We start from the raw sequence: 25,432 nt of genomic DNA, 5'->3' as shown, positions 1-25,432 counted from the left end.
CCTCTCCAGGCACAATATGAAGAAATACAAAGAAAATCTTGGCCAGATGATAACAGGACCATAACTCTCTCAATCCAGCAGAGGAAAAGTAATTTTAAAGGATGGCCCTTTCACTCTGCATCAATTAATACACGTCTAAAGTGCCAAGGGTGGTAAAACACTCACAAAATTGCATCAAGTGAACCTTAAGAGTGGTCTGATAAACCTTGCGGCACAGAAATTAAGGCCCGTGTTTTTACTTACATCTCCAAGTTCATGTTACTCAAAAAGTAAAGGCAAGACCAGTCTTCAGAAATTCCAGAGCAAAGCTTCAAAGCAGTGTATTCTCACAAAAAAGAAATATGTGTTACTGAATGCTCATCTGAATCCTTTCTCCACTGAACTGTTACTGGCTGACTGGTACAATTCCAGTAATTCAACTCTGACCTTTCATGTCAAAACTGGGAAAAGCACTGCATCTCATGAACTTGGAATCGTGAAATAATTTAGCCTGGGAGGGGAACCTCTGAAGGTCTGAAATCCCCCGGCTCACAGCAGGGCTATTGTCAAAACTGGAGCAGAATGATCAGGGATTAGCCCAGTCATGGCTTGGACATCTTCAAAGGCAGAGACTCCAGGGTCTCTCTGGGCACCCACTAAACTCAACATGGCCTTCTTCTTGCTGTGGGAGCTCAGCTCCCTGGCTGTCCCAGCCTGCTCCCAGCCACCCTGGCCAGGCTCTGCAGGGCTCTCTGAATCTTCTCAATAACTTTCTTGTGCCAGGGAGCCCAAAACTCATACTCCAAATACAGTTTCACAACTACCACCCTGAACAGCAATGTGAGAAACTTGAAAAAAATGTCTCCTGTGATTCCCATCAAGTATGAAACATGAGCAAAGTGAGAAAAACAATCTCATTCCAGAGATACGCTCATGACTGGTTTGGATTAAGTATTGAACTCCTATCCTTTTACCTCCAAAGAAACTTCTTTCACTGATTAGCTACTTCACATGCTCCTGTCCCACATCTTACAGCTCAGTCCAGCAACAGGCAATTTATGTTTCTTCTCTTTAGAACCAAAGACCTTCTGACAACTTCAGTATCTCTGCAATGAGTACACTGTTAGAGATGTGGACCACCAGACCTCAATCTTATGGTTTGGGATGTTTTTATTAGACAGTTTATTATTAGATAGTAACCACTATCTGGTTTTGGATGATTTTATTTTGCACTCCATGACACTGAACTGTTTTTCCCACCTGTGTACCAACCTCAACCTCAGTAGAATCCTGCAGGCACCTACCTTCAAGCAGCATACAACTCACAATTGATCTTGACTTCTGAAAGGTGCTTCTAGCTGCACCATCAGGAACACCAGTGATGCACAGACTTATTGCAAGAGGGATCGATTTCCCTGCCTAATTGTGATCCTTCCCATGGCTTTCTTCAGATGAGGAAAAGCTGCTTCTGCGTTTGAACTTTCAGTTTACCTTTCCCCGGGAGAACTAAACTCTTGAAAATTCACATTTTTATTTCTCTTTAGCTGCAGACACTTTTTTCCTGTGATGATTTTTTAATGTCCAAGTTGCAGTAGAAATGCTTTCAACAATGAAAATGGCTGACAACACATTTTCAACCACATGCACTTAATCACCAGTTCCTCCACTTAAAAAAACAAACCAAAACCAAACCAACAATCCACCTTTGATATTGCTCACTGCTTAGGGCACAATCTCATGCACATTAATTATTTAGGGATTCCTAAATCAAAGAAGGACTATCAAGATGAAGAGCAACAAAGTATCTCCTCCAAGAGAACATTTAAGAAGACTTCAGGAGATTGAGTGTGAAGTTACTTGTTCATTTTTTCCCTGTTTTTTTTTGTTTTTTTGTTTTTTGTTTTGTTTTGTTATGTTTTCCTTCTTTTCTTCTTAAGAGCACCCATATCCTATTGATTATGACTCATTTTTACCTCTAGAAAAAAAATACTCCAAACCTTCTGGGATAAGCATATGCAGTTTGACTGCCTGTGTATTTGCTTAAATTTTGACTTTACTGTCTTGGAATAAACACTAAGCGAGTAGAAGAGAAATTAAATTATACTCATCAAAAGCAGAACACAAGAACACTAACTTAGAATATGAAGTAACACACATATTCAGAAGGACTCATTCCTTGGTTGATTCTTCTTTTTGTCTGAATGCATCGTAAAAGAAGCTATGTTTCACTACTGAAAAAACATTTTGGCTTCTTTCATGCTTGCAAAGAAGGGTAATTAAGACTGTCAAGAAAACACATTGAACAGCTGTATATTGTTAAAAAAAGCACCATTAAATGACTGCTCTGAAAAAAACTGGCAATATAAACATTCACAATTCCTAGAAGTTAAGATATTTTTCCAAGCTCCAATAGATACTAAAAAATGTTTTGTTTTGCCGTTGCTTTTTTTTCTATAAATCTTTGCTCTGCATCAGTCACATTTCAAGCCAGCAGGATGGTTCTGGTTTGAGAACACATCCACATGCATAAGGAGAAGCGGATGGCAGAAGCAAAGCTTTGCCAGTTGAACACAGGACCAAAGAAAAAAACCCCAAACAACAAACCTACTTTTTAAGCCAGAATTAGCCTAGAATTTCTTAGACTGAAGATATGTCTGAAAACTAAATAAAGACAGAGCAATTCTTCATGCCTGTGCTGAAAAGGACAACTAAGAAATACTTACTCATCAAAGATCAGGTCTGGAGCAAAATAGAGGAACTGGCTGTTTGTATGTTTGTACGATCTCCAACTCAAGGCAAACGATGACAGACACATCCATGAATACTGAATTAAAGTAATTTGGTCCTCGAGAGGCAAGTTTCTAAATCCTAGAGATCAAACCAGAAAATACCCATCACCTACATTGCACTCCACAAGTCTTGGCCAAACCAGCACTGAATACATTATTCATTATTTTTCTAGTATTCACAAACAAGAGCAACACTTCCACAAAGTATACTTCTTAAAAAACAAAACTGTCATTTTTCATTCCAGGGACAAAACATGCTTTCTTCTTATGAGGCTATTATTCAAAATGAAAGCTTTTAAAATATCAATCCCAGACATGAAATTAACATTAATCAAAAAACCCAACGACCTTGTCTCAGACGCTCATCTCACACACCCCGTGAAGGTTTTCAACGCAGCCCACAGATGAAAGAATGCAATTTATCACCGAATAGTTGATTAAGCTAAAATAAACAGTGAAGAGGAATTTCACCACATGCCTACCTGGAAGTATCTTTGCCCACTTCACCACCTGAATCATCTGCTTGCCAGCCAGGCGGTTCAAGGTGGAAAGCAGGTACTCTGCAGTGTCTGGCTTTGAACTGTCATAACCTGCGTACACGATCTCTGGTTCAATGCTTTCAAGGATCTTAACAGGAGAGGGAGTAAGTGCTGGTGAGATAGCAGACATGTGGGGCACTAGTGCTGTGTTTACAGAGGGCTCAGTCACAGGCGCGATGTACGTTGTCCCCTCCTCGGGGCTCTGGGGTGGTGGCTGCTGCCGCTGCTGTGGCTGCTCCTCGTGCATCCCTTTCAATTTCCCCAACTTTTTGGACTTCCGAGCTGTGCAAATGAAAAACACGAGAACCAAGTCAGGATAGAAAGCTTGCATAACCTTGACTTTATAAAAAAATTGAAGCATCTGTAAGTTCTGAAGTGAAACAGGTGCAGGATGCTAAAGAAATACCTCACTGCCTGCAGTATTGTTACACTGGAAAAAGGACCAGAAGACACATGTAAGCTCATTTCTGTTGCTTTACTGGATGCTTTTATAAGTGACAGAACACCCAGTAACTGTCTCCATAGAGACATGCATAAAACATTCTTCTTACTGTGGTTGGTACCAATTAAAGATTTCAGAAGTTTATTTGTTTTGTAGCTTAGAGGAACCACTTATCACCTACAACTCTGTAATTCATGCTTTCCACTGCATTTGGTTATCAAAAGAAATCTCCCTGATAATGCATAAAATTAGGAGGCCCAGAGTCCTCCTAAAGTTTTACATCCTGGTATCCACTCTTGGCTGCATCTCAACTTGAAATGCAATCAATCCATTTTGAACAGCCTAAGCCAGTCCCTTTGCTTTTGCTGCTTTGATACTTCCATAAGAGCTTTGCCCCATTCATGATAAAAATATTCACCCAGTTCAAGAAAGAACACTAAGCCCTGTGTTAACACCTTTCTCACTGCAATCAACATTTCTCTATTGATTTGCCTTCCTCACCCCTGCCTCCCAACTTCTTTTTTTTCTTTTTTCCATTTCTTTACTAAGAATTCTCAGAAGATAGCAACTCTAGCGTGCTTCCACTCCTTGCAGAGATGCCAGCCATTCTGTCAGCTGCCTTCCCAGCTTTGCCATGTGAAGCACAGATAGGCCAGCAAGCAGAAAGCTCTGCTCCTGTCCCAGCAAAACAATCTTGCAGCAGGAGGAAAAAATGGGAAATAAAAAAGCAAACAAATTAAAAAAACAAAACAAATCAAACCAACCAACAAAACACAACGGAAAACCAAACCAAAGGCCCACAACTTCCCTTTTCATGACAGAAAAACATGACTAAAACTTTAAAATCAATAAATAATGAACTAAATTTAAATGCTCACAGCTCTTCCAGAGTGACTTCTCTCAACTATGGTCTTTCTTATCTCTCTGTGTACAGCTAAAACCCTTGTCTGGACTTTTATCGCCCTGTCTCTCACTTATTGCAACATCCCTGTTACTGACATCAGTAAATGTAAGTCTATCTCACTCCCACTTAGAATACTACTGCAAACACCATTATTAGTCCATGCCATGTCCCAAGTCTATCTCCTTGAGGTTTTTCCCCTGTCACCAATTCCCCTCCTTATCTCTCCTTAAATACAGCGCCGCCTTTGCTGCAGTTTCAGGATCCTTTCTGGCCAACCTCCATCTCACCCCTCCTGCCTTCTCCATTATCGAAACATTCATTTCCACTCCAGCTCAGCATGCCATGCCACTGCCTCCCGGGAAGTTTTCAAATCTTTTTCTGTGTGCTTCTCAGCACTCCTCTTACTGCAGCACAGAAACCGCCTTGCCAAGTCCACAGAGCTCCATCACATCACGACGCTTCTACAAACGCCTCCAAGCCCACGTTTCAAGAAAACCCTCCTGTTGCCCTGAGCCCATTGCTGGCGACAGCAGCCATGAGTGTTTTACTGCTTCCTTGAAGCTGGGGCAGCCTGCCCAGAGCCAGTGGCTGCGACTCAGCTCACAGCGCCTGAGAGGCAGGATACAGACACCCAGGGTCCAGGACGATGCACGCCCAAGTGCAACAATAGCCTGTTGTTTTCAACACTTCCTTGCTGGGACAGTACCTTGAACTCTGAGGAGATGGCTCATCCCGAGATCCAAAAGAAAAGCTTATTTGTGAGAGTAAACATGGGACATTGCTACAGAAAACAGTGATGTAACCACTCATCCAAGATGTTGAAGGTGTCCAGCCAAACGCTGCTCCTTGAGTGTCATCTTCAAAACCTGCATACTACTGTAGCATGCACCAAGCAGTAAGTGCAAAATCTGAACTTCAGTTCAGTGTCATTTCCATCACACAATGAAAGAGGGATCTCCCTGGCTGATTTCAGCATTAGGGTCACTGAGGATAACTATGGAAAGTTTCACAGGTCTTTGTATAATTTTCACCACTCTTCTTTCAGAGAACTGGACACTTTCATTAATTCAACTACAGCATGTGCATCTGCTTTCAACAATTTCTTGATTTTTCTATGCCTGCAACCATCCAGACCAAGTGAGGTGGTTGAATTCTTCAATAAAAGGATCACGTATGCAAATAAAAATGTGCCAGTCCTCATAAAATTTAGTTTAACATTCCACAGCTTAGCTATCCCCATATGCTTAGCAATAACTTCCTATTTATCTGAAGCACAGATTACGTAGGGAAGCACAGGAATTACTGCCATTTGAGGTCATAAAGAAGAGGCAAGACAAGTATCTGGTTGGGACAGCTTTCACTGAAGCTGATTCTGTCTCAAGAGAAAGGGCAGACAAGACGACCCTTATAAAAGTCCCTTTCAATCTTATTTCTTATTTTTCTATTATGGAACTCTTAAAAAACTCAAACAATGAAGCACAACTGAAGGACTTTTTATCCTCCAGTGCATCAAGTTACACAGATGCTGCCATCTATTCTTCAAGATGCAACTTCCGTTCCTAGCGCCCAAAAAGCCATTTTAAAAAGCAGCAGCTGATCAGACATTTTGTTAAACAAGCTTTTTCCTCACTCTGCAAAATAAAACAGAGCAGGTTACAGGCAAAGCAGACAACTCTGATAAATTTAACTCTGAAAAGTAAGTGAAAATGCAGTTGCTGCCCATTTGGTGCAGTTGCAACTACACAGTGATACCCTGTTGTGAAATCACTACGAGCATTAAATATAGTTTAGAAAGTCAAAGCTGAACTTCCACGTTTTTCAACAAAATGAATTCCAAAAGCAAAGCAAGGATTGGCAAGTTCAGCAGAATACCCAATGACGAGTTAACAGAGCTACTGGCCACTGAAAAGAGAGTTTAAAAATAAGACCGGAGGGACGGATAGAGATTAGTGTTTGCTGTTATTATTCATTAAGTTTTATCAGGCACTATTTTTTTTTTTCTGTTATCAAAACAGGGCTAAAAATAAAGAACTTTACATATCTTTCATGTTTGCAGAGGCACAAAAAATTGCATTCTCACCATAACTACACCAGAACAAGAAATGTATTAGTTTACCACCTCCATCAAGTATCTAGCAACATAGTTAACTGATTACGTATTTATTAAGACACATTTTTTATGTTCTATTCTCTAAAAAGATTTTCATTAAAAGGAAAAAGAAATAACATTCTTCCATGTTAATACTGGCATAAAAATGTGTTTTAGTTTCATTTTCTTCCATTATAATGCCTTTAAAATGAAGCTGAGAAAAACATTACCGCTTGACAGTCATGTTTACAGTGAAGAAAACTGTATTTTTCATTTGGCTTCATGCCAATGCTGTAGCTCAACTGGTTTGGTAACTCCCACAGAAACCAACAACTAAAGATTAAATACAAGCTCCGAGCAGAACGTACTCCAAGTCGGTTTTGAAACTGTTTTTCCCATTTGCTCTCTAACTGCAATACCAACTGTAAAACCGACAAAGCCACCTCTGAACTGGCAGGTAAAGCTTTGATCATCAGCAATGCCATGTGGAAATGTTAAAGAAGTCACAGGCTTCCCACACAGAGCAGGGGATGGGGCATAAACAGGGTATTTCACCTGGTAAAACCGAAGTCCAAAGCCTATGTGGGGTTAAGGACAAGATTCCCTCTGCCCCCAGGGAAAAAAACCCACAAATTAGATTATGGACTCCACACAGCCACATATCTGATAACTATTCTTCATAGGCTCAAAATTAATAATCTTCACCAGCATTATTGTTTAAAAAATGGCATCAAAAATATCAAAGAACAAAGTGCTTTCAACAGTAGATAAATGAACCCATAAATATTATGATTCAACTCAGCAGTTTTATAACAGAGTAATATCTTGCTTGAAGAATAGTATCAGTGTTCAGATTTAGCAAGTGAACAATCTAAACTTCTGCAAATTCATGATGGCATCCAATGTTCTAAAGCAAAAACCTAAGTTTAGAAAATTATCCATAGTTCTACACAGAGTGAATGACAAGGCTTGCAGTCCAATATCCTGGAATCAAAACTTTTAAAAAATGATACTCATTTTGCCTTCCTGACTATCAAAACCAATTACCATTTTCACAGTGAAAGAAATGATACAGATGACTAAGGCTTTATTTATCACATATGTAAAGCTCTGCCAGAACAAGGGCCAAACTGATCCTGACCCAGTGGATCTTTAAGCTCTCCACATTGCAGAACATACTTGAATCAGTAAGTGGCATCAAAAGCATAATACAAGAGGATATGCTACCTCTAGTGTAAAGCAGAGAACATCATCATGAGGAGAAACCAAAATGAACACAGCATAGAATAAAAAAACCAAAGTGATGGAGGATAAAAAACAGAAACAGGTAAAGGAGAAAAAGCAGCAATATGAATAAATACATGTAAAAGACAAAAGGGGATAAAAATCATGACATGCATTTCTAACATGGTATAATTTGAGATTGAAAGTATTCACAGTACCACCAGGGATCTGGGCAGCCTGAGGGTAGACAAGATGCTGCAAACCAAGCACATTCTGACCACCTTCATCTGTGCCAGCTCTCTACTCCAGGCCAGTGCACAACTGTATTTGAAATACTTGAGCTCCTCCATCCAGATCCCAACCTCACTTCTCAAGCTCTGCACCTGAGAGCTACAAATCACCACCTCCTCCCCAGCCTTGGCCTCTCTCAGCTTTCTCCCTTCCATCCCACACTTGAGGGCTCTCCCTGCCTCTCCTCTCCAACAACAAACTGGGGCACCCTGCTGCACCAGAGTCACCCCAGGATCAAGCTGCCACTTCTCCCTTTGAGGCAGCCCTAACAGCCTTTGGGTAGACACTTGTCTAAGCCCTCAACAAGCATACAAGCTTTGTTGCCTGTTCCCCATTTGTACACATAAATGCTCTGTCAAAATGCCACTTACTCCTCCTCTGAATCTTTCCATCACGTTTGCCTGGTGCCTTTGCCTCACTTACTTCAGTGAGCTGACATCTGTTCTCATTAGCTATTTTACTGCTACCACAAATAGTGCATTTCCCTTCCCCAAAATCTGTTGTATCTTGACATATATGAAAATTTTGAGCTATCTTGGTACAGACATTCTTCCACTGAAGTGTCTAGCACAATGGGTATGAGATTTTGCTCAGAAATTTCTAGATACTAATGCAGACATACACACACAGACATCCATGCAAACCCATGGAATAAAGTGAAAAGCAGGGATGCAAACAAGGTCTTATAGCATGATCCCATTCACTCTACAGAATGCATTTGGGTATGTACCCTTTCTTCTTCAGGAAAGAAAAGAAGGGAACAACCCAAACAGGACCACAAAGCTTTCGTAAACCAACTACCCGCTTTGGGAAGCAAACCACTGCTTTTCAGGTAGTGCTGTGGCAGATGAAGAACGTGACCCCAAGCCTTGTCCCATCCATCAGAAGAAAGGCCAAGTACAAACAAGGGAGGCACACAGACAAGTGGCTGAGTTACTGGTTTGACCAGACAGACCAGAAATAAATGAAAAGCCACTTCTGCAGCAGGAGACAACTTGTACAGGGACTTAAAAGGAGAGGACAAGATTACTTTATCATGTAAATAAAACACACCACCAAAAGGACTTTGCTCTTGCAAAGCAGAGGCCTTTCAAGGATGATTTCTACAGTGGCATTTGGAATATGCTGAAGAGACCAAGGAGTTAATCTAAATACACAAAGAAAGAAAGACTGCAGGTGGTGAAGAAGAAAGTAAAGGTCCCGCATTCACGTGGCAAAATAAATTTAAAAACCTGTTTCTGACAGCTGTGACTGATACAAAGTGATAGAAAATGGCATCACTTGCCATGAGTCTGAGGAATCAGTATAGTTTAATTAACAAATGAATTTCCTGATGTCTTATCCCCCAGCAGCAGAAGCAAGCTTCTTCTGGAGAATAAGCTCAAAGCCAACAATTGAATTCAGCAGAATGAAACGGTTGGCATAGCTGAAACAATTCCATTGTTTGGCACTGCCAACATCATTCGCAACTGCTTACTAATTAATAAATAACACTTTAATCTGACAGGACTGGACAGCTTAAAGACAAGGGATAAATGTGTGTGAAGTATGGGTATGTCACATTTTGTTTGCCTTCAGTGAAACCCTGCAAAGATCCAGGCACATCTGTAGATGTAATTCTTGTTCTTGGTACACATTGAATGTATCAAAAAAAAAAAAAAAAGGAGGTAGAGCACAGATGAAAGCAGCAGCTTCTCATGTACATTTCAGTCTACGTAATTGTACCCTATTTTCATTGTGTTCCTTTAAACATACTTTTGTTCTTTATTCTAACTGGACTTAAACTACAAATAAAACTGACTGTAACAAGGTAAATATTTTCTGCTTATTACTTTGCTGACAGGACATTTGCAGAAGCATTTGCATTTTATTTTGTTTGGAACAGATAATACAGTGCAATAGTGCTCTATGCAACATTTTGCAAAGCACAGAAACAGGATATGTGAAGCAGTTTATCATTCTTTCACCAGGATCAACTCCACTTTTCCCAATGCAGTATATTATTCATCTCCAATAAAGGGAATTCTGCAATATCTTCCATCTTCCTTCAACGTCTAACTCTCATTTTTGCCCCAATACCTTCAATGCCACACCATTTTTTCTGCATTAAAGTTGATTTTACCACTCCCCTGGTGGCCATAAAGGACAATTTATCATTCCTGTCCCCTTTTGCACCACTTCTTGTATTGAAACACTGTTATCATGGCCTCCTAATATGTTTCTCTCTTCTACACTAAAATAAACTGTGTTTCTTCAACTCTTCCTTACAGATTTATGTTCTTTTTCTAAGTTTCTTATTATCTTTGTATTTCCTTGGGTGGTCTCCAGTCTGTATCCACCTTTCTTCAGGCAGAGGATGTGAAGTTTCAGGTGGGAAGATTCAGTTTAGATGGCAAAGAAACCTTTCTAAATTTAAAGGTCTGCGAAAAAACCCAAAAAGCACTAGGTTACCAAGTGGCACAGCAGAGACTTCCAGGCTGGAGAACTTCCAAGCGATGAGAGCCATAACACGTATCCATCAGGGAGCACACAGTTACTGCTAATCCTACCCATTGGCACAGGAATGTAGTTGCCAAAGAAGGTTACCTCAGCCCCACTATCCTGACCAGAAGTGCTGAAAACCAGACTCAACCATCAGGCCTGTGCTTGACATCTCTGACTAGACCAGAATAATGCCTTAGGATCAAACTATTTTTGCAACAATTTGACATCACTGACTCTATACTTAACATTTAGTCATCAGCAGCCATGCCTCTCTTTTCATGGCAGTCTCTGAACAGCTTTGCTCAGGTGTTTCATTCTTCCTCACTTCAACTTCTCAGCACACCCCTCAGCCCTTCACTGGAAATGCCATCATCTTGGTTTCAGACAACAAAAATAAAAATGCTTTTGAATCTGCTTTTGAATTCTAGTTACAGAGGAGAATTTGTAAGTCTGCAGATTTTCATATTTACTCTTTACTTTGTGACCCAAGTACTCAGCAAAATTGCAGACCCAGAACTGACCCTCAGCAGGACCTTACTTCTGGTGCCCTTCCAGATTGACAGGAAACCATCCCCACTCACTTTGGGAGAGTGCTACTTTGAGTAATTATGAACCCACTTAATAGGAAATCTTACCACATTTTAATGAGAATTCTGTATTTCCTTCTGATTATACTTATGGCTGCAGATACTGAGTGGTGAAACACAAACACCTACAGGGAGGTGGCACCTCACAAGTGCTTGCACACATCTCATGGAACAATCACAGTTCCTGGCTTTGGCACTCAAGATTCAGGACTGTGGATCCACATCCACAGAGATCTGCTCACAGGGATGTCCTGTGCAGCATGGATCACAGGAGCACCCTTCCAAAGACAGCACAGAAGCCATCACAGTGGCCTCAGAAAAGCTAAGGTGAAAGCCCAGATCAAAATCTTCCATATTTTGAGGTCTGACTATAGATGAAGCTCAGGTTACCTACTCGCCTGGTGACTGGGACAGCAACATCCACAGCAATCAAGAAGGGAAGGGACTGGAGAGGGTTTGGGTATGAGACAGAGGGAATGAATTCCCCTTTTTTTGGCTGTGCTGAGCTTCAGGCTACACATTCATGAAGAGAGAGAGGACAAAAGTGACAAAAGAAAGCTGAGTTCCAAAGTGCATTTTACAGGAATATTTAGGTTGTCAGGGAAGATGTCTAACACATTTGCTTGTTTCTCAGCAATTCTCAAAGTGATAATTAATTGAAAAATAACAGTTTCATAGGGGTACTCCTCCCCGTGTGGGAACAACTTTTACCAAATGCCAATTAGTGGTTTCCTGTTAAAATCAAATCAAGCTGTTTTTGATAAAGCTTTTTAATGAGAAATGGCTAAAGTATGAAAATTTTCCCTATATATATTTCACATAAAATCCCAAACTGATATAAACCAGTCTCACAGCTAACACTTCTGGCATACAAAACTCCCTCTTCTACTTCTTCATTAATTTCAAGACACATATTTACTAAATATTTAAATTCTCCAATAAACAAAGCCTTAAAAAAAGCTTACAAAACAAAATTATGATGTTGATGAAAGCCAATCTTAATCAGTCCTTTTCAGATGCTCCCAAACCTCATATTTTACTGATTATTTATTCATTCTTCAATCATATGACAAATTCAATGATTTTTGAGCTAAGTCTTGTCTACTAAATATATCAGTAGTTCTGCCTATTCAAATAGATTTAAATACTAACAATAAACACGAAGAGCAGGTCACTTACAGTGTCTGTCACCCACAACTCTAAGATACATCAGCAGCATGAACTGCTAGCATTGGTAATAATTTGGCTAAGAACAAAGTTAGGGAAACTTCGGAGAACAGATTTTGAAATCTTCCACTGTACCAGACTGAATGCTCTTGGCTATGATCACTGGTTTCTGCCTTGTGCCAAGAGACAACCTTCCTCCCAAGACATCCATTCCCATCCAACCTTCTGCAGGAATTCCTCATCCAAGTCTTCTCTCTTGCTTTTATTTGGGTTGATACCCAATGCTACGTCTGTTCCACAATTTATGTGCCCTTCTTTCTGATCATAAAACTAGAGACATCTCAGTTGCCCACAAAGTTCTGCAGACATGAACTGTGTGTGCAATCTCCTCCTCATATTTACATTGGGGACACGGATACTCAACAAGCTCTTCAGAGTGTTTCAAAAGCATGGATAAGCTAACACTGCCACTGCACTTCTCATCCCATATCTAAAGTGTTCATGCTTCCACTTGTGCTAAGGAGTCTGCCATGCTTTAAATGCTTCATTTTTGTTCTTGCACTACTGTTACTTCAACACAGCTTGGTAAGTGCTGCACTTCCCATTGCAGTAATTCTGGTCATGCTGTAATGCACCACACCACCACGTATTTTTCCCAAGTAAAAAAATTTTGAATGCCTTCCTCTCCTCACCTGTATTATTTCCACATCTCCAGTTTTGATCGGCTCAGATTTCTCTCAAATGACCTTCTTCCTAACACATTCAGTGCTGCTGGTCTGTCCCTCATCTTCTAGAAATTATTTACCCTGCTTCCCAGAACAGCAGCGCTACCTGTGAAATACAAGCTGGCTGTTTATTTTCTGCAGTTGTCTCCGCTATATTTTTCACCATCCAGTTCATGATTAATCATAAAAAAAAAAAAAAAGAAAAAAAGAAATTAACCATATTAATCTCCTGCTTTAATGAATCACCCTGAACACCACCACAGAAGCACACAAATCACCAGCATTGATTTGCAGGAAGATGTGCGAGACTTAGTGGCTCAGGAATGATCCAATTGGTGCCTTCACCTTGCCTTCCTCCTTGTTAAACACCATCTTGTTGCCTGTTCTGTACTTCCAAGGCTTAAAAGTGCCCAACATTTCCTTCATAACCTGTTGTGGATCATGATTTCTGCTAAAACCAAACTCCGGTGTCTGCTTTTTGAGCCAGGTAACCTTGACACTTCTCACACTTATTTCAGCAAAACACAGACACTAAAAATGGAAAGGCATGCACTTGGGAATTGGTGGGGAAAAAAAAGCAGGAAGCAAGATTCAAAACAAAATACAAGTTACTAAGGTAATTCTGAAGTGAAATACATATGAGAGGACAAAGGGAAAGAAAACAGATTTATGTGCTAAGGCCCAATCTGTGATTGAATAAATTTTCCTTGTGACATTGCAGAAGTAAACCACTTCAGAGTCAATTTAAAGCCTGTGATGCATCAAAGCTGCAGACAATCACAAAAGCAACACAATGTTAGAAGGAAGAGCACAAGACTTGCACAGCTTTAGCATCATTGCTTTTCAAAGCATCCTGTCATACAGACGACAGAGATACAGAATAGCTCATTCCAAGCAGATCAAATGATGTCAAAATTAAAAAAAAAAAAAAAAAAAAGAAAAAGAAAAAATTTGTACAAGGAAATAGCTTTTTCTCATCTTTTTTATTTACACACAAATTATCAACCCCAACTCCACTTACTACCCTGGAAGAGATCTGGGACAGCTGCACCACCCATCCTCTTGCTCAGCCTATGGACAGCTGTACCCTCATCACTCTGACAAAAGCTTCTCTTAGCTGATTTTTAAGCCCAATGACAGACTCCACATCTTCCCCCATCAAGTGCTTCCCTGGCCTTAGGGTAATGGATAATATTCCATTTCCTCACCTGCATCTTCCTTTTTCCTTGTTGCTTCTTCTTCTGCTTTTCACAGACATAGGAAGCAGACCATCCTTTTCTCTTAACCAATGCTTGCTGCTAAAGCAACACTTGTTGCCTCTCTCTCCAACTTTTCCTCCAGACTTCTGGTCTAAACAACACTCAGGAAGTTCAATCTGCCCCCACCACTCAAGTTTTAAATCCTGCTGCTCACTCATTGCTCTACTTTAGGCTCTCCCAAATTGGTCCACCACACACTAATGAGGGTTTTAACAAAAACCACTATTCAGCACAGTGAGCCCACCATACTTTGGCCAAGAGTGTTGTAGGCAGGGCAAGTTAAATCTTACTCAGGTGGAAACTCGCTGCAGCAATGGTTTAGTGGAAGCTGAGGTCAAGTTCCTCCTGCTCCTCCAGCTCCTCACAGCGATGGGGAAGTGAGTAATGGAAGCACCACCAGAGACCACAGGGAAAGGTTCAGAAAGGCTCTGGTAATAACCAGCAGCTCTGGAAAGAGGAACAGGAGACAAAAACATGCAGGGACTACACATTTGATGTGGCAAAGAGTGAGAAGGATACAGACTTTAAGAGTACTGTGGAAGGAAGCATAATAATTTGGTGTTTCAGGGAAAAACAAAACATCACCAAGAGCTACATGTAATGAATTTCAGAAATGCTGAAGCACTCTGGTCTGCTCCAACATAATGAGACAAAGAAATGAACACAGGTGTTATGGGCTTGCTTGCTTTTACACTTCTGTCTGAGCGACCAAGATAAAACAGCAATTCATTTCATGATGTTCAGGAAAATACACTGTTAAATTTAAGTGCTCTACAAGGCAGAGACATTTACCAGGGCACAGGGGAAAACAGGGGGTCTGCCCCTGGTCCTGAGGAGTCAAGAGGCTGCTAGTGTCATCTACACTGAGAGAATATTGGAGGCAAAAGCTGGAGCCTGACAACAGACAGAAAAGCTCAATACCCATGGGCACTGCAGAGGGGACCGAGCCCAGCCAGCCAGCAGATGCCTGGCAGAAAGCACACCAGGAAAAGCCCCTGATGTGCTGCAGTTCTGTCACTTAACAACACCACAAGGGGGAAGATTCATTTGCACCCCTTTCAGAAGGACCTAAGCTTTCCTCTCAGAAGGCTGTGACCACCCCTCCCCATTCTGTGTCAAGGACAAGTGCCAAAAATTCCCGGTCTAGGACAGGGCAAATACAGACTGGGGAATGAGTGGCTGGACAGGGACCTGGGGGTCCTGGTTGATAGCAAACTGAGCATGAGCCAGCAGTGTGCCCTGGCAGCCAGGAGGTTCCAGCCCTATCCTGGGGTGCATGAAACACAGTATTACCAGCTGGGCATGGGAGGTGATTGTCCCCCTCTGCACTGGTAGGGCCCTACGTCAAGTCCTGAGTGCAGTTTTGGGTACCACAGTACAGAAAAGACATCAAGATGTTGGAGAGCATCCAAAGGAGAACAACAAGGATGGTGAAGGGTCTGGAAGGGATGACTTCTGAGGAGCGACTGAGGGCACTCGGACTGTTCAGTTTGAAGAAAATGAGGCTGAGGGGTGACATGGCAATCTATGGATTCCTTATAAGGGGAAGAGATGGGGCTGGTATTGATTATTTCACTCCTGTGACCAAAGACAGGACTCAGGGAAATGGCAGGAAGCTGAATCAGGGGAGGTTAAAGCTAGGCATCAGGAGAAGGTTTTTCAGGCAGAGAGCAGCTGAGCACTGGAACAGGCTCCCCAGGGAAGTGGTCACAGCACCAACCCTGCCCAAGTTCAAGAATGGTTTGGATGATGCCCTCAGGCACATGGTATGACCCTAGGGGTGCCCTACAGTGAAAGGAGCAGGAGTTGGACTGAATGGTCCTGATGGGTCCCTTCTAACTCAGCAGATTCTTTGGTTCTATACAGAACATGAACCACTGGGGAAAGAGCAACCTCTAAGCCTGCAGAGCAAGTGCCATATACTGCTGAAAGGAGACAAAACCCCACAGAGCCAGCATGCAGAGGGCCACCTCGTGACACCAGGCAGGCTGGGACTCGTCCCCCCAGCAGGAGCCCAGAAAAGCTGCAGCTTCTTTGTGAGGCTGGCAACGAAGGGTGTTACACTGTGAATGGTACCATGGAGCGTCCAGCAGATAAAACAGGAAAGTCTGGAGTTCAGCAGACCTGTGCCAAAAGCCTGAAAGGCTGTTCCTGGAGGAGAGACAAATGCTGGAAGCTGGGCGCTAATCAGAAGGCAGAGCTGAAACCAGCAAACCTTGAAAAAAACCCAACAAAAAAACCCCACAAAAGGACCAAGAACATAAACCTGATCAGAAGTTTGATCAAGGATTGCTGGATGTGAGCTGTGTGCTTTCAGACTACTGCAGTGCATCTTCTGGAGCTGCCTTCGCATATGAAATAAAATAATCAGCAAAACCACAGAATCAGAGTTTGCAGGACTGGAAGGGACCTTTAAGATCATCAGTTCCAACCCCACTGGCATAGGCAGGGACACCTCCCACCAGATGAGGTTGCTCAGAGCCCTGTCCAGCCTGGCCTTAAAAACTTCCAGGGATGGGGCTTCCACCACCTCTCTGGGCAACCTGTGCCAGTGTCTCACCACCCTTACTGTGAACAATTTCTTCCTAATATTTAATCTCAAAATCCACCCTCCTCTGGTTTGAATCCATTCTTCCTAGTCCTATCTACCTGACATCCTATAAAATCCCTCAGAAGCTTTCTTGTAGGCCCCCTTCAGATATTGGAAAGCTACAATAAGGTCTCCTTGGAGCCTTCTCCTTTCCAGAATAAATAACCCCAACTCTCTCTGTCTGTCTTCATAGCAGAGGTGCTCCAGCCCCCTGATCATCCTCATGGTCCTTCTCTGGACACGCTTCATCACGTCCATGTGCTGCACAAGGACATGCTTTCAATACCATTTTTAATCACTGCCTGAGAGATTACTCTGACATTCCCAGTTCCCTACAAAAATCTCTAGTTTTAATTATAATTGCCAAATACTTTCTTAATAGTTGTGGCAAGTTACTGTTCTAATAGTCTAATACAATATTCTTGAGGATGGTCCAAGCTGAAAAGTTGGAGGGTTGCAGGGCAAGAGCAGAATCTTGTAATATGGAGGAAGATGAGCACAAAAGCAGGAAAAATTCATGGGTTCTGTCCATGAGCCAAAACACCAGGACTGATTTTTTTTTTTAAAAAACAAAAACAAATACATATTGAGCTGTGTGGTGGTGCTGCAGCAGTACCTGAGAAGGAACTGACCCTTACACAGGAGAAGGATGTCTGTAGGAAGAGTCACCAACTCAGACTTCTCTGCTGGTCCCTCTTAGGAGTATGCTCACAAGACACTTTGGGGGACTTTGCAACATCACAGCACGAGGTAGCATGGTTGCAAGTGGAAGCACAGATCTTAACAGAATCTCACAACTTTATGGATTCCTAACAAATGTTCCCTGGAATCATCACCCTTATAAAAATACCAATATTATTTGAAATAATACTAATGATAACTCATAAGCTGATAGATACCACAACTAGATACCATCTAAATATGAGGACAATTGACAACATTGCTTCACAAAATCCACAAATAATTTTAATATACTGTTTGCAGAAGTCTCTCACAACAACTCACAAAAACTCAGTTGGCTTTAAAAAAAAATTGACTAGATTCCCTCAAAAGAAAATGCTACATAATAAATGCAAATAAAAATGCAGTTAAAGTTAATGGACATTTCCAAGTACTTAGCAGTTAAAGTTCAAACGAAAAATAAAACTTAACTACACATAAATCCAAAATTGATGTAGGTTTTTTTTTCCTTTCAAATTTATGCAACCTTAGCTGTAGAAAGACATTATGCATTTTTAAAGAAAACGAAGAGGGTACATTTTTGCTGTATTAAACTTTTTCTTAGTTTTCTCCTTTCTAATACCTGTGTTTTTTCTCTTCCGGAATTTTGTCCCCATTGCTTTCTTTTTTTTCTCAAAAAGACAGGAATAATGATAATATAAACCACATAAGCTGCAGTAACTGAAAATAATACTGCAGTTTTAAATCCCTGCTAGTATGAGTTATTAAACAGAAAATGGAGAGCTGGGCAAAAAGGTGAAGTACTGTATCTTATTACTGATTCTCTCATTTAATCTATTTTTCAGATTATTGAAATATCTTAATGTATAAAAAATAAGGATATCTGCAACTGAAGCCTACAAATCACACACAGCATCTTGTGCAGGGAGTGCCTTACACATGCAAATGTATGCAAACCCAAGACACAAATTTCACAGGCAGTCTCTGCAGACAGAGCAATGAACTATGCAATTTGCAAGGTGAAAATCATTTTATTTCCCCTCGCTAACCAAGGGGTACTTCAGCAAGCTGCTTCTGGCTGCTGTGGGAGTCCAGCAGGGTAATTCTCAGCAGCATTTTCCATGGGAGCTGAAGCAGGGGAGGATTGCAAGTCCTACACCACAAGGAACTCTCAACACTTGTCTGTCCCCTAAGCATGGAGGGCAGAGCACGTGGCAGAACTGGAATAATCCTCTCTGATCACACAAGAGGGAGGGATGTCTGCTCACTAGGTCACATCAGAGGGGGTAAGGACTGACCTTCCAACACAGGGGTTGAGGTCCCCTCAGGTCACAGAATCACTGAACGTTTTGGTTGGAAAGGACCTTTAAAGTTCATTTACTAAAACTCCCAAGTCACACCCTATAAAAGCTTTCCCTTCTCCAGGTGTCAGCAGAGAGCAGGTCCCACAGGAGTGAAGCCAGGAGGCTCTGCACCACCCTGCTTGCAAAGCAGCATCCCAGGCTCTGCAGGGAGCCACCAGCTGCCTTGCTGGATGCAGCTGCTGGTGGCATAAGAAACCTGCTGAGCACCAGTGTGGGACTGGGGGGACTCAGAGCAACACCCCCTCCCCATCCCCACCCCCAGTGCTGCTGTGGGGATGCACATGATGAGAACGGCAGCGTGAAGTGGGAGTCAAAATGTCTCGTACAGAAGTGAGAGACTCAACAAATCTGATCACAGCGTATGCTGGAAGAAACTTCACAGTCCATGAAGTCATTCTGGTCCATAATTAACTGAAAATTAATTACACAATCTTGAAAAGAGCATAAACCAAAAATGGGCCAGCATACCTTCATAGTGCAGTTGCTCACTCTGAATCTCTTCCAATAATTAAGTCTAGCATATGGCACTGGAGTTTAAAAAAAAAACAACACCACAACCCCACACAACAAAACAACAAACAAACTCTGATTCCCAAAAAAGTTTTCAAATCCTACTTTCTGAAGGAATATGTCTGTTTACAGTGCACAAACACTTTCCAGAAATGAGGAGGATGAATTAACGTAATATTTGGCAACTTCAGCTTTGCAGAAATTACAGGTTGCAGATGCTTCTTATAAAATCAAAACAAAAATAGAGGCAAGCACATAATTAGGTAAATTATTTGCTGACTTGATGAATAATTCTCTAGAAATTATTAGGGTATATAATAGCTTGGAAAATGCTCCTATTTTTCAACAAAGGGAGGAGGTAAACAATAAAACTGTCAAATTAATTTGGTTCAGCATTCATGAAAAGGTGTATTTTGTATCACTTCAAGTACACATATTTTTTAAAAGGTGTTTAAAGCATGGCATGCTGCCACGTATCAAAATACTATTCTTTAGAAGAAAGTCAGAATGCTGAGAAGTAGAATATATGCCATCAAAACAAACCTGCAGCAGGTTAAAATTCAATACAGTGAACAAAAGACATAACGTTTAAAAAATATTGAGAAAGAATATAACCATAAGGAAAAAAACCACGCACAACAACAGAAGTAAAAAAAACAAACACAAGAAAGTCAGTAGACTGATTGGAAATTGTGCTGCAGGGAACATGGAAACTGTCTGTCTGATTTCCAGTTTCCCAGACGAGTATCTTCAGAAACACTGGGAAGACAATCACAAACTTTCAAATTACAAAAATTTACTTTCTAAGCCCCTTCTCTCCCAGTAAGTAAAGAGGAAGTGTGCAGTGTGACTCAGCTACAGAGAATACTATGCTGCAAATAGGACTTAACCTAAACAGCATGTATAAATTCATTTTCCTCCAGGTCCTTACTGATCACATTGCCTAACAAAATAGATGCACATTTAACCTGTAGGTCCCAAGTAAAATTCCATTTTTACTGGAAAAATGTATAGTCTTAGCAAAACCAGGCTTACCAAATGAAAATATAAGCCATGATATATCTTCCTAATACGCATGTGCATATTATTATTATTATTATTATTATTATTATTATTATTATTATTATTATTATTATTATTCAAGCTAATTGGGAAGAAATGTTATTTAATACCAAACCCTGGGAATTCATATGAAACAACTATCACTGTTTCCAAATATGTATTAATGTCTCGTTATATCCACATCTTTTTTCATGATGAACTCCACTATATCAGAATCCCCCTGGCAACAGCACCCAGAAATTTCCAAAATGAAGTCTGAGATGCTGTGCTGGTCCTCCGTGAACGCCCAATACAAAGATGGGCTGGCCCAAAGGCTGAAAGGTCTGATAACATCATTTGGCAGTCCTTGGGGCTACCTGTCTCTGGTTTGCAGAGGCACTGTACCTCTCTTCAGCAGTCCTCCCCTCTGCCTCCAACCTGGTCTTTCTCTTCTGGACCATGTAGGAGGCACCGTATGGCACTGACATCCAGAGCCATAACCCCACTATCTTATTCATGGCAGTGACAGAAGGACCTTTTTAGCTCCTTTATGTGACGTAAAGGCATCAGGTCAGTAATGAGAATTTCACCTTCAGTTTCTTGATGTGAAAAAAAAAATCACCAAACCAGCTGAACAGCAAAGCTCAGCCACAGGCCAGCTGTACACTGCAGGGGCGACCTTGGCCTCATGGGTCATTAAATGCAGATCACCAGCTACACTTTCCAGCAGACTATCCAGCTCCAACACAAGGGAAAATTTCTCACTGCATTTCTCATTTACAGTGTTCCATCCAATGAAGAAAAAAAAAGAAAAAAAAGAAAAAAGCAACCCCCTCAAGCAAAGTTTCCCCCCATCCCCAGCTCTCAAACATGTGCTTTGAAACACACCAGGAAATCACAGCGACGAACTCATGACACTGCAGACAAAGCCTCACGTGTTGCTGCCTCAAAAGGTTATCAAATAGGGTGGCAGCCCTGTATTTTGCTAGAATGCTGAGCACACAAGCCTGTCCCAGAAGGAAGGCTTGCAGGAGCTCTGCTGGCACAGGGCACAGCAATGGAGTATGCCCAGCACCCTGCAGGAAAAATTTCCAGCCCTCTAGGGAGCTGGGCTTCATGCTCCACATACATTTTCAGCACCTTTTTTTTTGGGAAGGAGGAGTTACCACCATGGAGTTCCCCTTTCATCAAACAAAGGTGCCATTCTGCTTCCCTTGCTAGATTCAATAGTGCAGATCAGAATCAAGGGAAAGCTCCCAGCATGCCATGATTTGGCCCAGTTTTCTTTTGGAAAGCAGAGACAAAGGGTGTAGGGGGAAATGCTACATCTCAAAATCGGGAAAGGGGTTGAAAGAGGCATTAACAGGGCTACTCTCCCACAAACAAGAAAGGAGCATCTTGCTTGAGTATTTATGCTAGGATATAGGACAGAAAAAGATGTCTGGGAGGCAAAAAAAAGTACCAGGCAGCAGGCAGGAACCAGAATTTTGCATATAAGCTATGAAAGACAAGCAGCTAAATCTGTCTGTAGAACTAAACTGAGCTACTGGGAGAATGGGTCCAGGAGGATAAAAAGCAAATTGCAAGACAGGAAATGATTTGGAGGAATTAATGTGACTGTTTTACAGTTTTCTGGAACTATCAAAAAAACTCTAAGGGAAGGGTCACTGTGCATCAGCAAAAGGACCTGCAGAACTCTCCAAAGCCCCACAGACAATGTAATACATAAATAGAATGGGGGGGGAAAAGTGTTCTGCAATACGATTTGCTCAGGTGATGACCAGAAACAAGATGCTCACTGAAGCACAACCAGAATTATGTAGACAACCAGAATTATGAAATGTGTATGCCATATTTCAGTATGGCAACTGAAAAATTAGAACAATAAAAAAAAAACTACTTTAAGTTTTGCTATCATATTGTTTTCAAAATACTTTTGATAACTATTAAGAAAAGATTTTGCCTTTTTGTTGTTGGCATATGACATTGTCAAAATTATTGCATATCCAAGTAGTCACAGAAATAAATCAATATGAATGTTGACTAATCAGCAAAATAAAACTGAGATTTTACTATGTGTGACTTTGCTTTCATGATGGCGTAAAAAAAGTTTTATGGTATTCAGGAGTGTTCATCACCAATAAAAAGCAAGCAATACTTGAAACCTTAACATTTTTAGCTGCATGAAATTCCACTAAAATGACTGTCATCATAAGCCACCCACTCTTCTTTTTTCTGAGCCATAAAATACATATCTCCAAAACCCGATTTAGAATGACAAGAGAGTTTATTAGCTATTAAGCACTTCTTTGGGATATTTTCACCTTAGACTTTTGAGCTTATGCAGCTGCCAGAACTATAAAAAGTCTGCCCATTTCCAATATTTTTGAATAATCAAATAAAGAGACCAAATTACTAATATTCTGCTTACCTCCTAAATTCATTCCAGCTTGCAGACATTTCTGTAATCGACAGGCTGGGCAGTTCTTCCTTCGAATCTTATCAATTATGCAGTCATTCCTTCCTGCACACAGGTAATTGTGCTGTCCTGAAATGAAACAAAACCAAAGCACATTATTGGAGGATGTATTTGCATAATTCTAGTTTGTTCTTCTCTGCTGTTTGGCAGTCGTTTTGCCCTCCTTATTAATGTAGCCATTCCCAATCCCATTTTTTAGCCTTCCCAATAATCTTGGTGATTGCCATGGGCCTCGATGTGAGCATCTCTTAATTTGGGAAAGAGTTTTGGTGTGTCACTCCCTAGCAAGTTCTCCTTACTTATTTCCAAGCAGGGCTGGAATTTTTTTTTTTACAACAAACCAAATGATTGATTTCAACTTTTTCAAATCTTCTTACACCTGCTGTATCACAGAGCAGGCTGACAACTCTATTTTGGTAGAAAACTGAGGGCCATCTTCATGCTAAAGAAGTTCCCAACCAAAAGCAGAAATGCAAATTAGAGGCTGACTTCCCAGTATACTCAGCTCCCTTCAATCAGTTCACAGAGCTGGATTTGTGATTTAATCAGCTGCCTTCCATACAGCACGAGGTTTCTAAAGGGTTTACCAAAAAAGGCTTAAATCACAACCTTATTATTTCAGTTCTGTAAAGCCCTACAGAAGCACTCCTGAGGAGACAGCAGGTACCTGACACACAACATTTAGCAGAAGGGAAATACATGGCAGCCAGGGAAATGGGCTGGTGTTTAACAGCTTGGAGACTCCAAAGGCTTTTTACTTCATGGAAGGAACATAGGTAGAATCAGACGAGGGCACTACCACGTGGACTTTTCAAAATAAGGTGCTTCAATTTGATGTGGAAATGTAAGGGAAGGCAGGAGGGGTTGGTGCAGCACGATGGGAGAAGCAAGAGGAGGAGATTATTTTAGCAGCCTTGATCCAGGGATGGCACAGGGGGATCTGGGACAGCCAGAAGGAACAGTTTGCAGCAGATGTGACAAACTATCTACTTAGCCAGAGAGCTAAGGTTGGGCTGTTTCTTGCATCTCTTCACTGAGCATCTCACACAAAGAAAATCCATCTTATCTGAGTAAGCAAAGTGTTACTGTAGTATCACAAAGGTATCATCATTTAGATAATGCTTGAGATGAGTTTAAACCACAACCAGATGAGTAAATAAGGGCTTTAATTAAAGGACTTTATCTAGCACCAGGACAAAGATGATAAACAATAGAACTTAAGCAAAATAATTCATAAATATAAACTCATGAAGTTATACCAGGCAAAAAATCAAATTGCACAATGTAAAGATGGCACCAGTATCTCTCTAGTTACTAGTCTTTAAGTAGGCCTGCTAAACAATAAAAAGATGCAATTCTCAGCTAACCACAAAATAGAAGTCTGATTATCACACCATGTTTATCTTATGATGTGATCTATACAAAATCCAGACTCACAAGAGAAAAGTCAGCTTAATTCCTATTTACATTTTTGCTCTGTACTGACTTGAGCTCAGATCCTAAAGAAGTAACACCCATCAGGAAAGCAAAAATAAAGTTGAAAACAAAAGTGCTTAAAATAACAGTATATAGTAGAAGAATGGCTTGTATGCCCTTACAAATACCAGTATACTATCTTTTTGTGAGAAGAAAAAAAAATGGTTATTTTCTGCCTGGAATGCAAGTACAATTGCTCAGTGCTCATACGATGTCCTTTGTACATCACAGAGCACTGCAATACCATTTTTAGGCTTCCACAGGTGGGTGTAGGCTATTAATATGATAAGTCAGCTCTAAAATGAACCCCACTGCAGAACTACCCTGAGGGCATTTTGCTCTATGAAAAGTGTACACCTGCTCAGTCAACATTTTTCCTTACTGCTTTCAAAAGCTAATGGGTTTAACAAAAAGAGGTTAATATTTATGTACTCCAGGATAATTACTTGGGTCACATTCTTAAGTACTGTGGAAATGTTTGTTCAGTTCAATCACTGCCACATTGTGACTTCATAAGAAACATTCCCACAATAGCAGAATAATTCCATAAGTCACTCTCCTAATGGTTTGGCTGTCTGCAATTATTACTTTCTGGCCCACATACTCTAGACCAAATAATTTCAGCAAACTCAGTAAAGGTTCATCAGTTTTTGAATCATGCATCCCAGAATACTAACATATGTTTCAAAGACTGCAAGTAGTTTTTCTTGCAAGCGAGGTAAAAGATTTTCTAAAAAGCAAATGTCTTGTTGATTTTTTTTTAGTGTCTAAAAAAAATATGTAAATATCCAGAGTCATCTTAAGCCTACATT

The 25,432-nt window shown here is 40.9% G+C and overlaps 1 protein-coding gene across 4 annotated transcripts in view; it reads right to left on the bottom strand.

The window, feature by feature from the left end:
• Positions 1–25,432, bottom strand: part of NR3C2 (nuclear receptor subfamily 3 group C member 2) — a 210,078-nt gene that overhangs the window by 34,204 nt on the left and 150,442 nt on the right. For all 4 annotated transcript variants that reach the window (XM_071753695.1, XM_071753696.1, XM_071753698.1 and 1 more), the window contains exons 4-6: positions 23,097–23,213; positions 3,251–3,589; positions 2,703–2,847 (exon numbers count right to left, since the gene is read on the bottom strand). In XM_071753695.1, the coding sequence (XP_071609796.1) occupies positions 2,703–2,847; positions 3,251–3,589; positions 23,097–23,213 (601 nt within the window). The remainder of the gene's footprint in view (positions 1–2,702; positions 2,848–3,250; positions 3,590–23,096; positions 23,214–25,432) is intronic.

The sequence above is a fragment of the Heliangelus exortis genome, chromosome 10 (genome assembly GCF_036169615.1).
Source record: "Heliangelus exortis chromosome 10, bHelExo1.hap1, whole genome shotgun sequence".
Lineage (NCBI taxonomy): Eukaryota > Metazoa > Chordata > Aves > Apodiformes > Trochilidae > Heliangelus > Heliangelus exortis.
The sequence above is the reverse complement of the archived record's forward strand: the minus strand, read 5'-3'. Positions and strand labels throughout refer to the sequence as shown.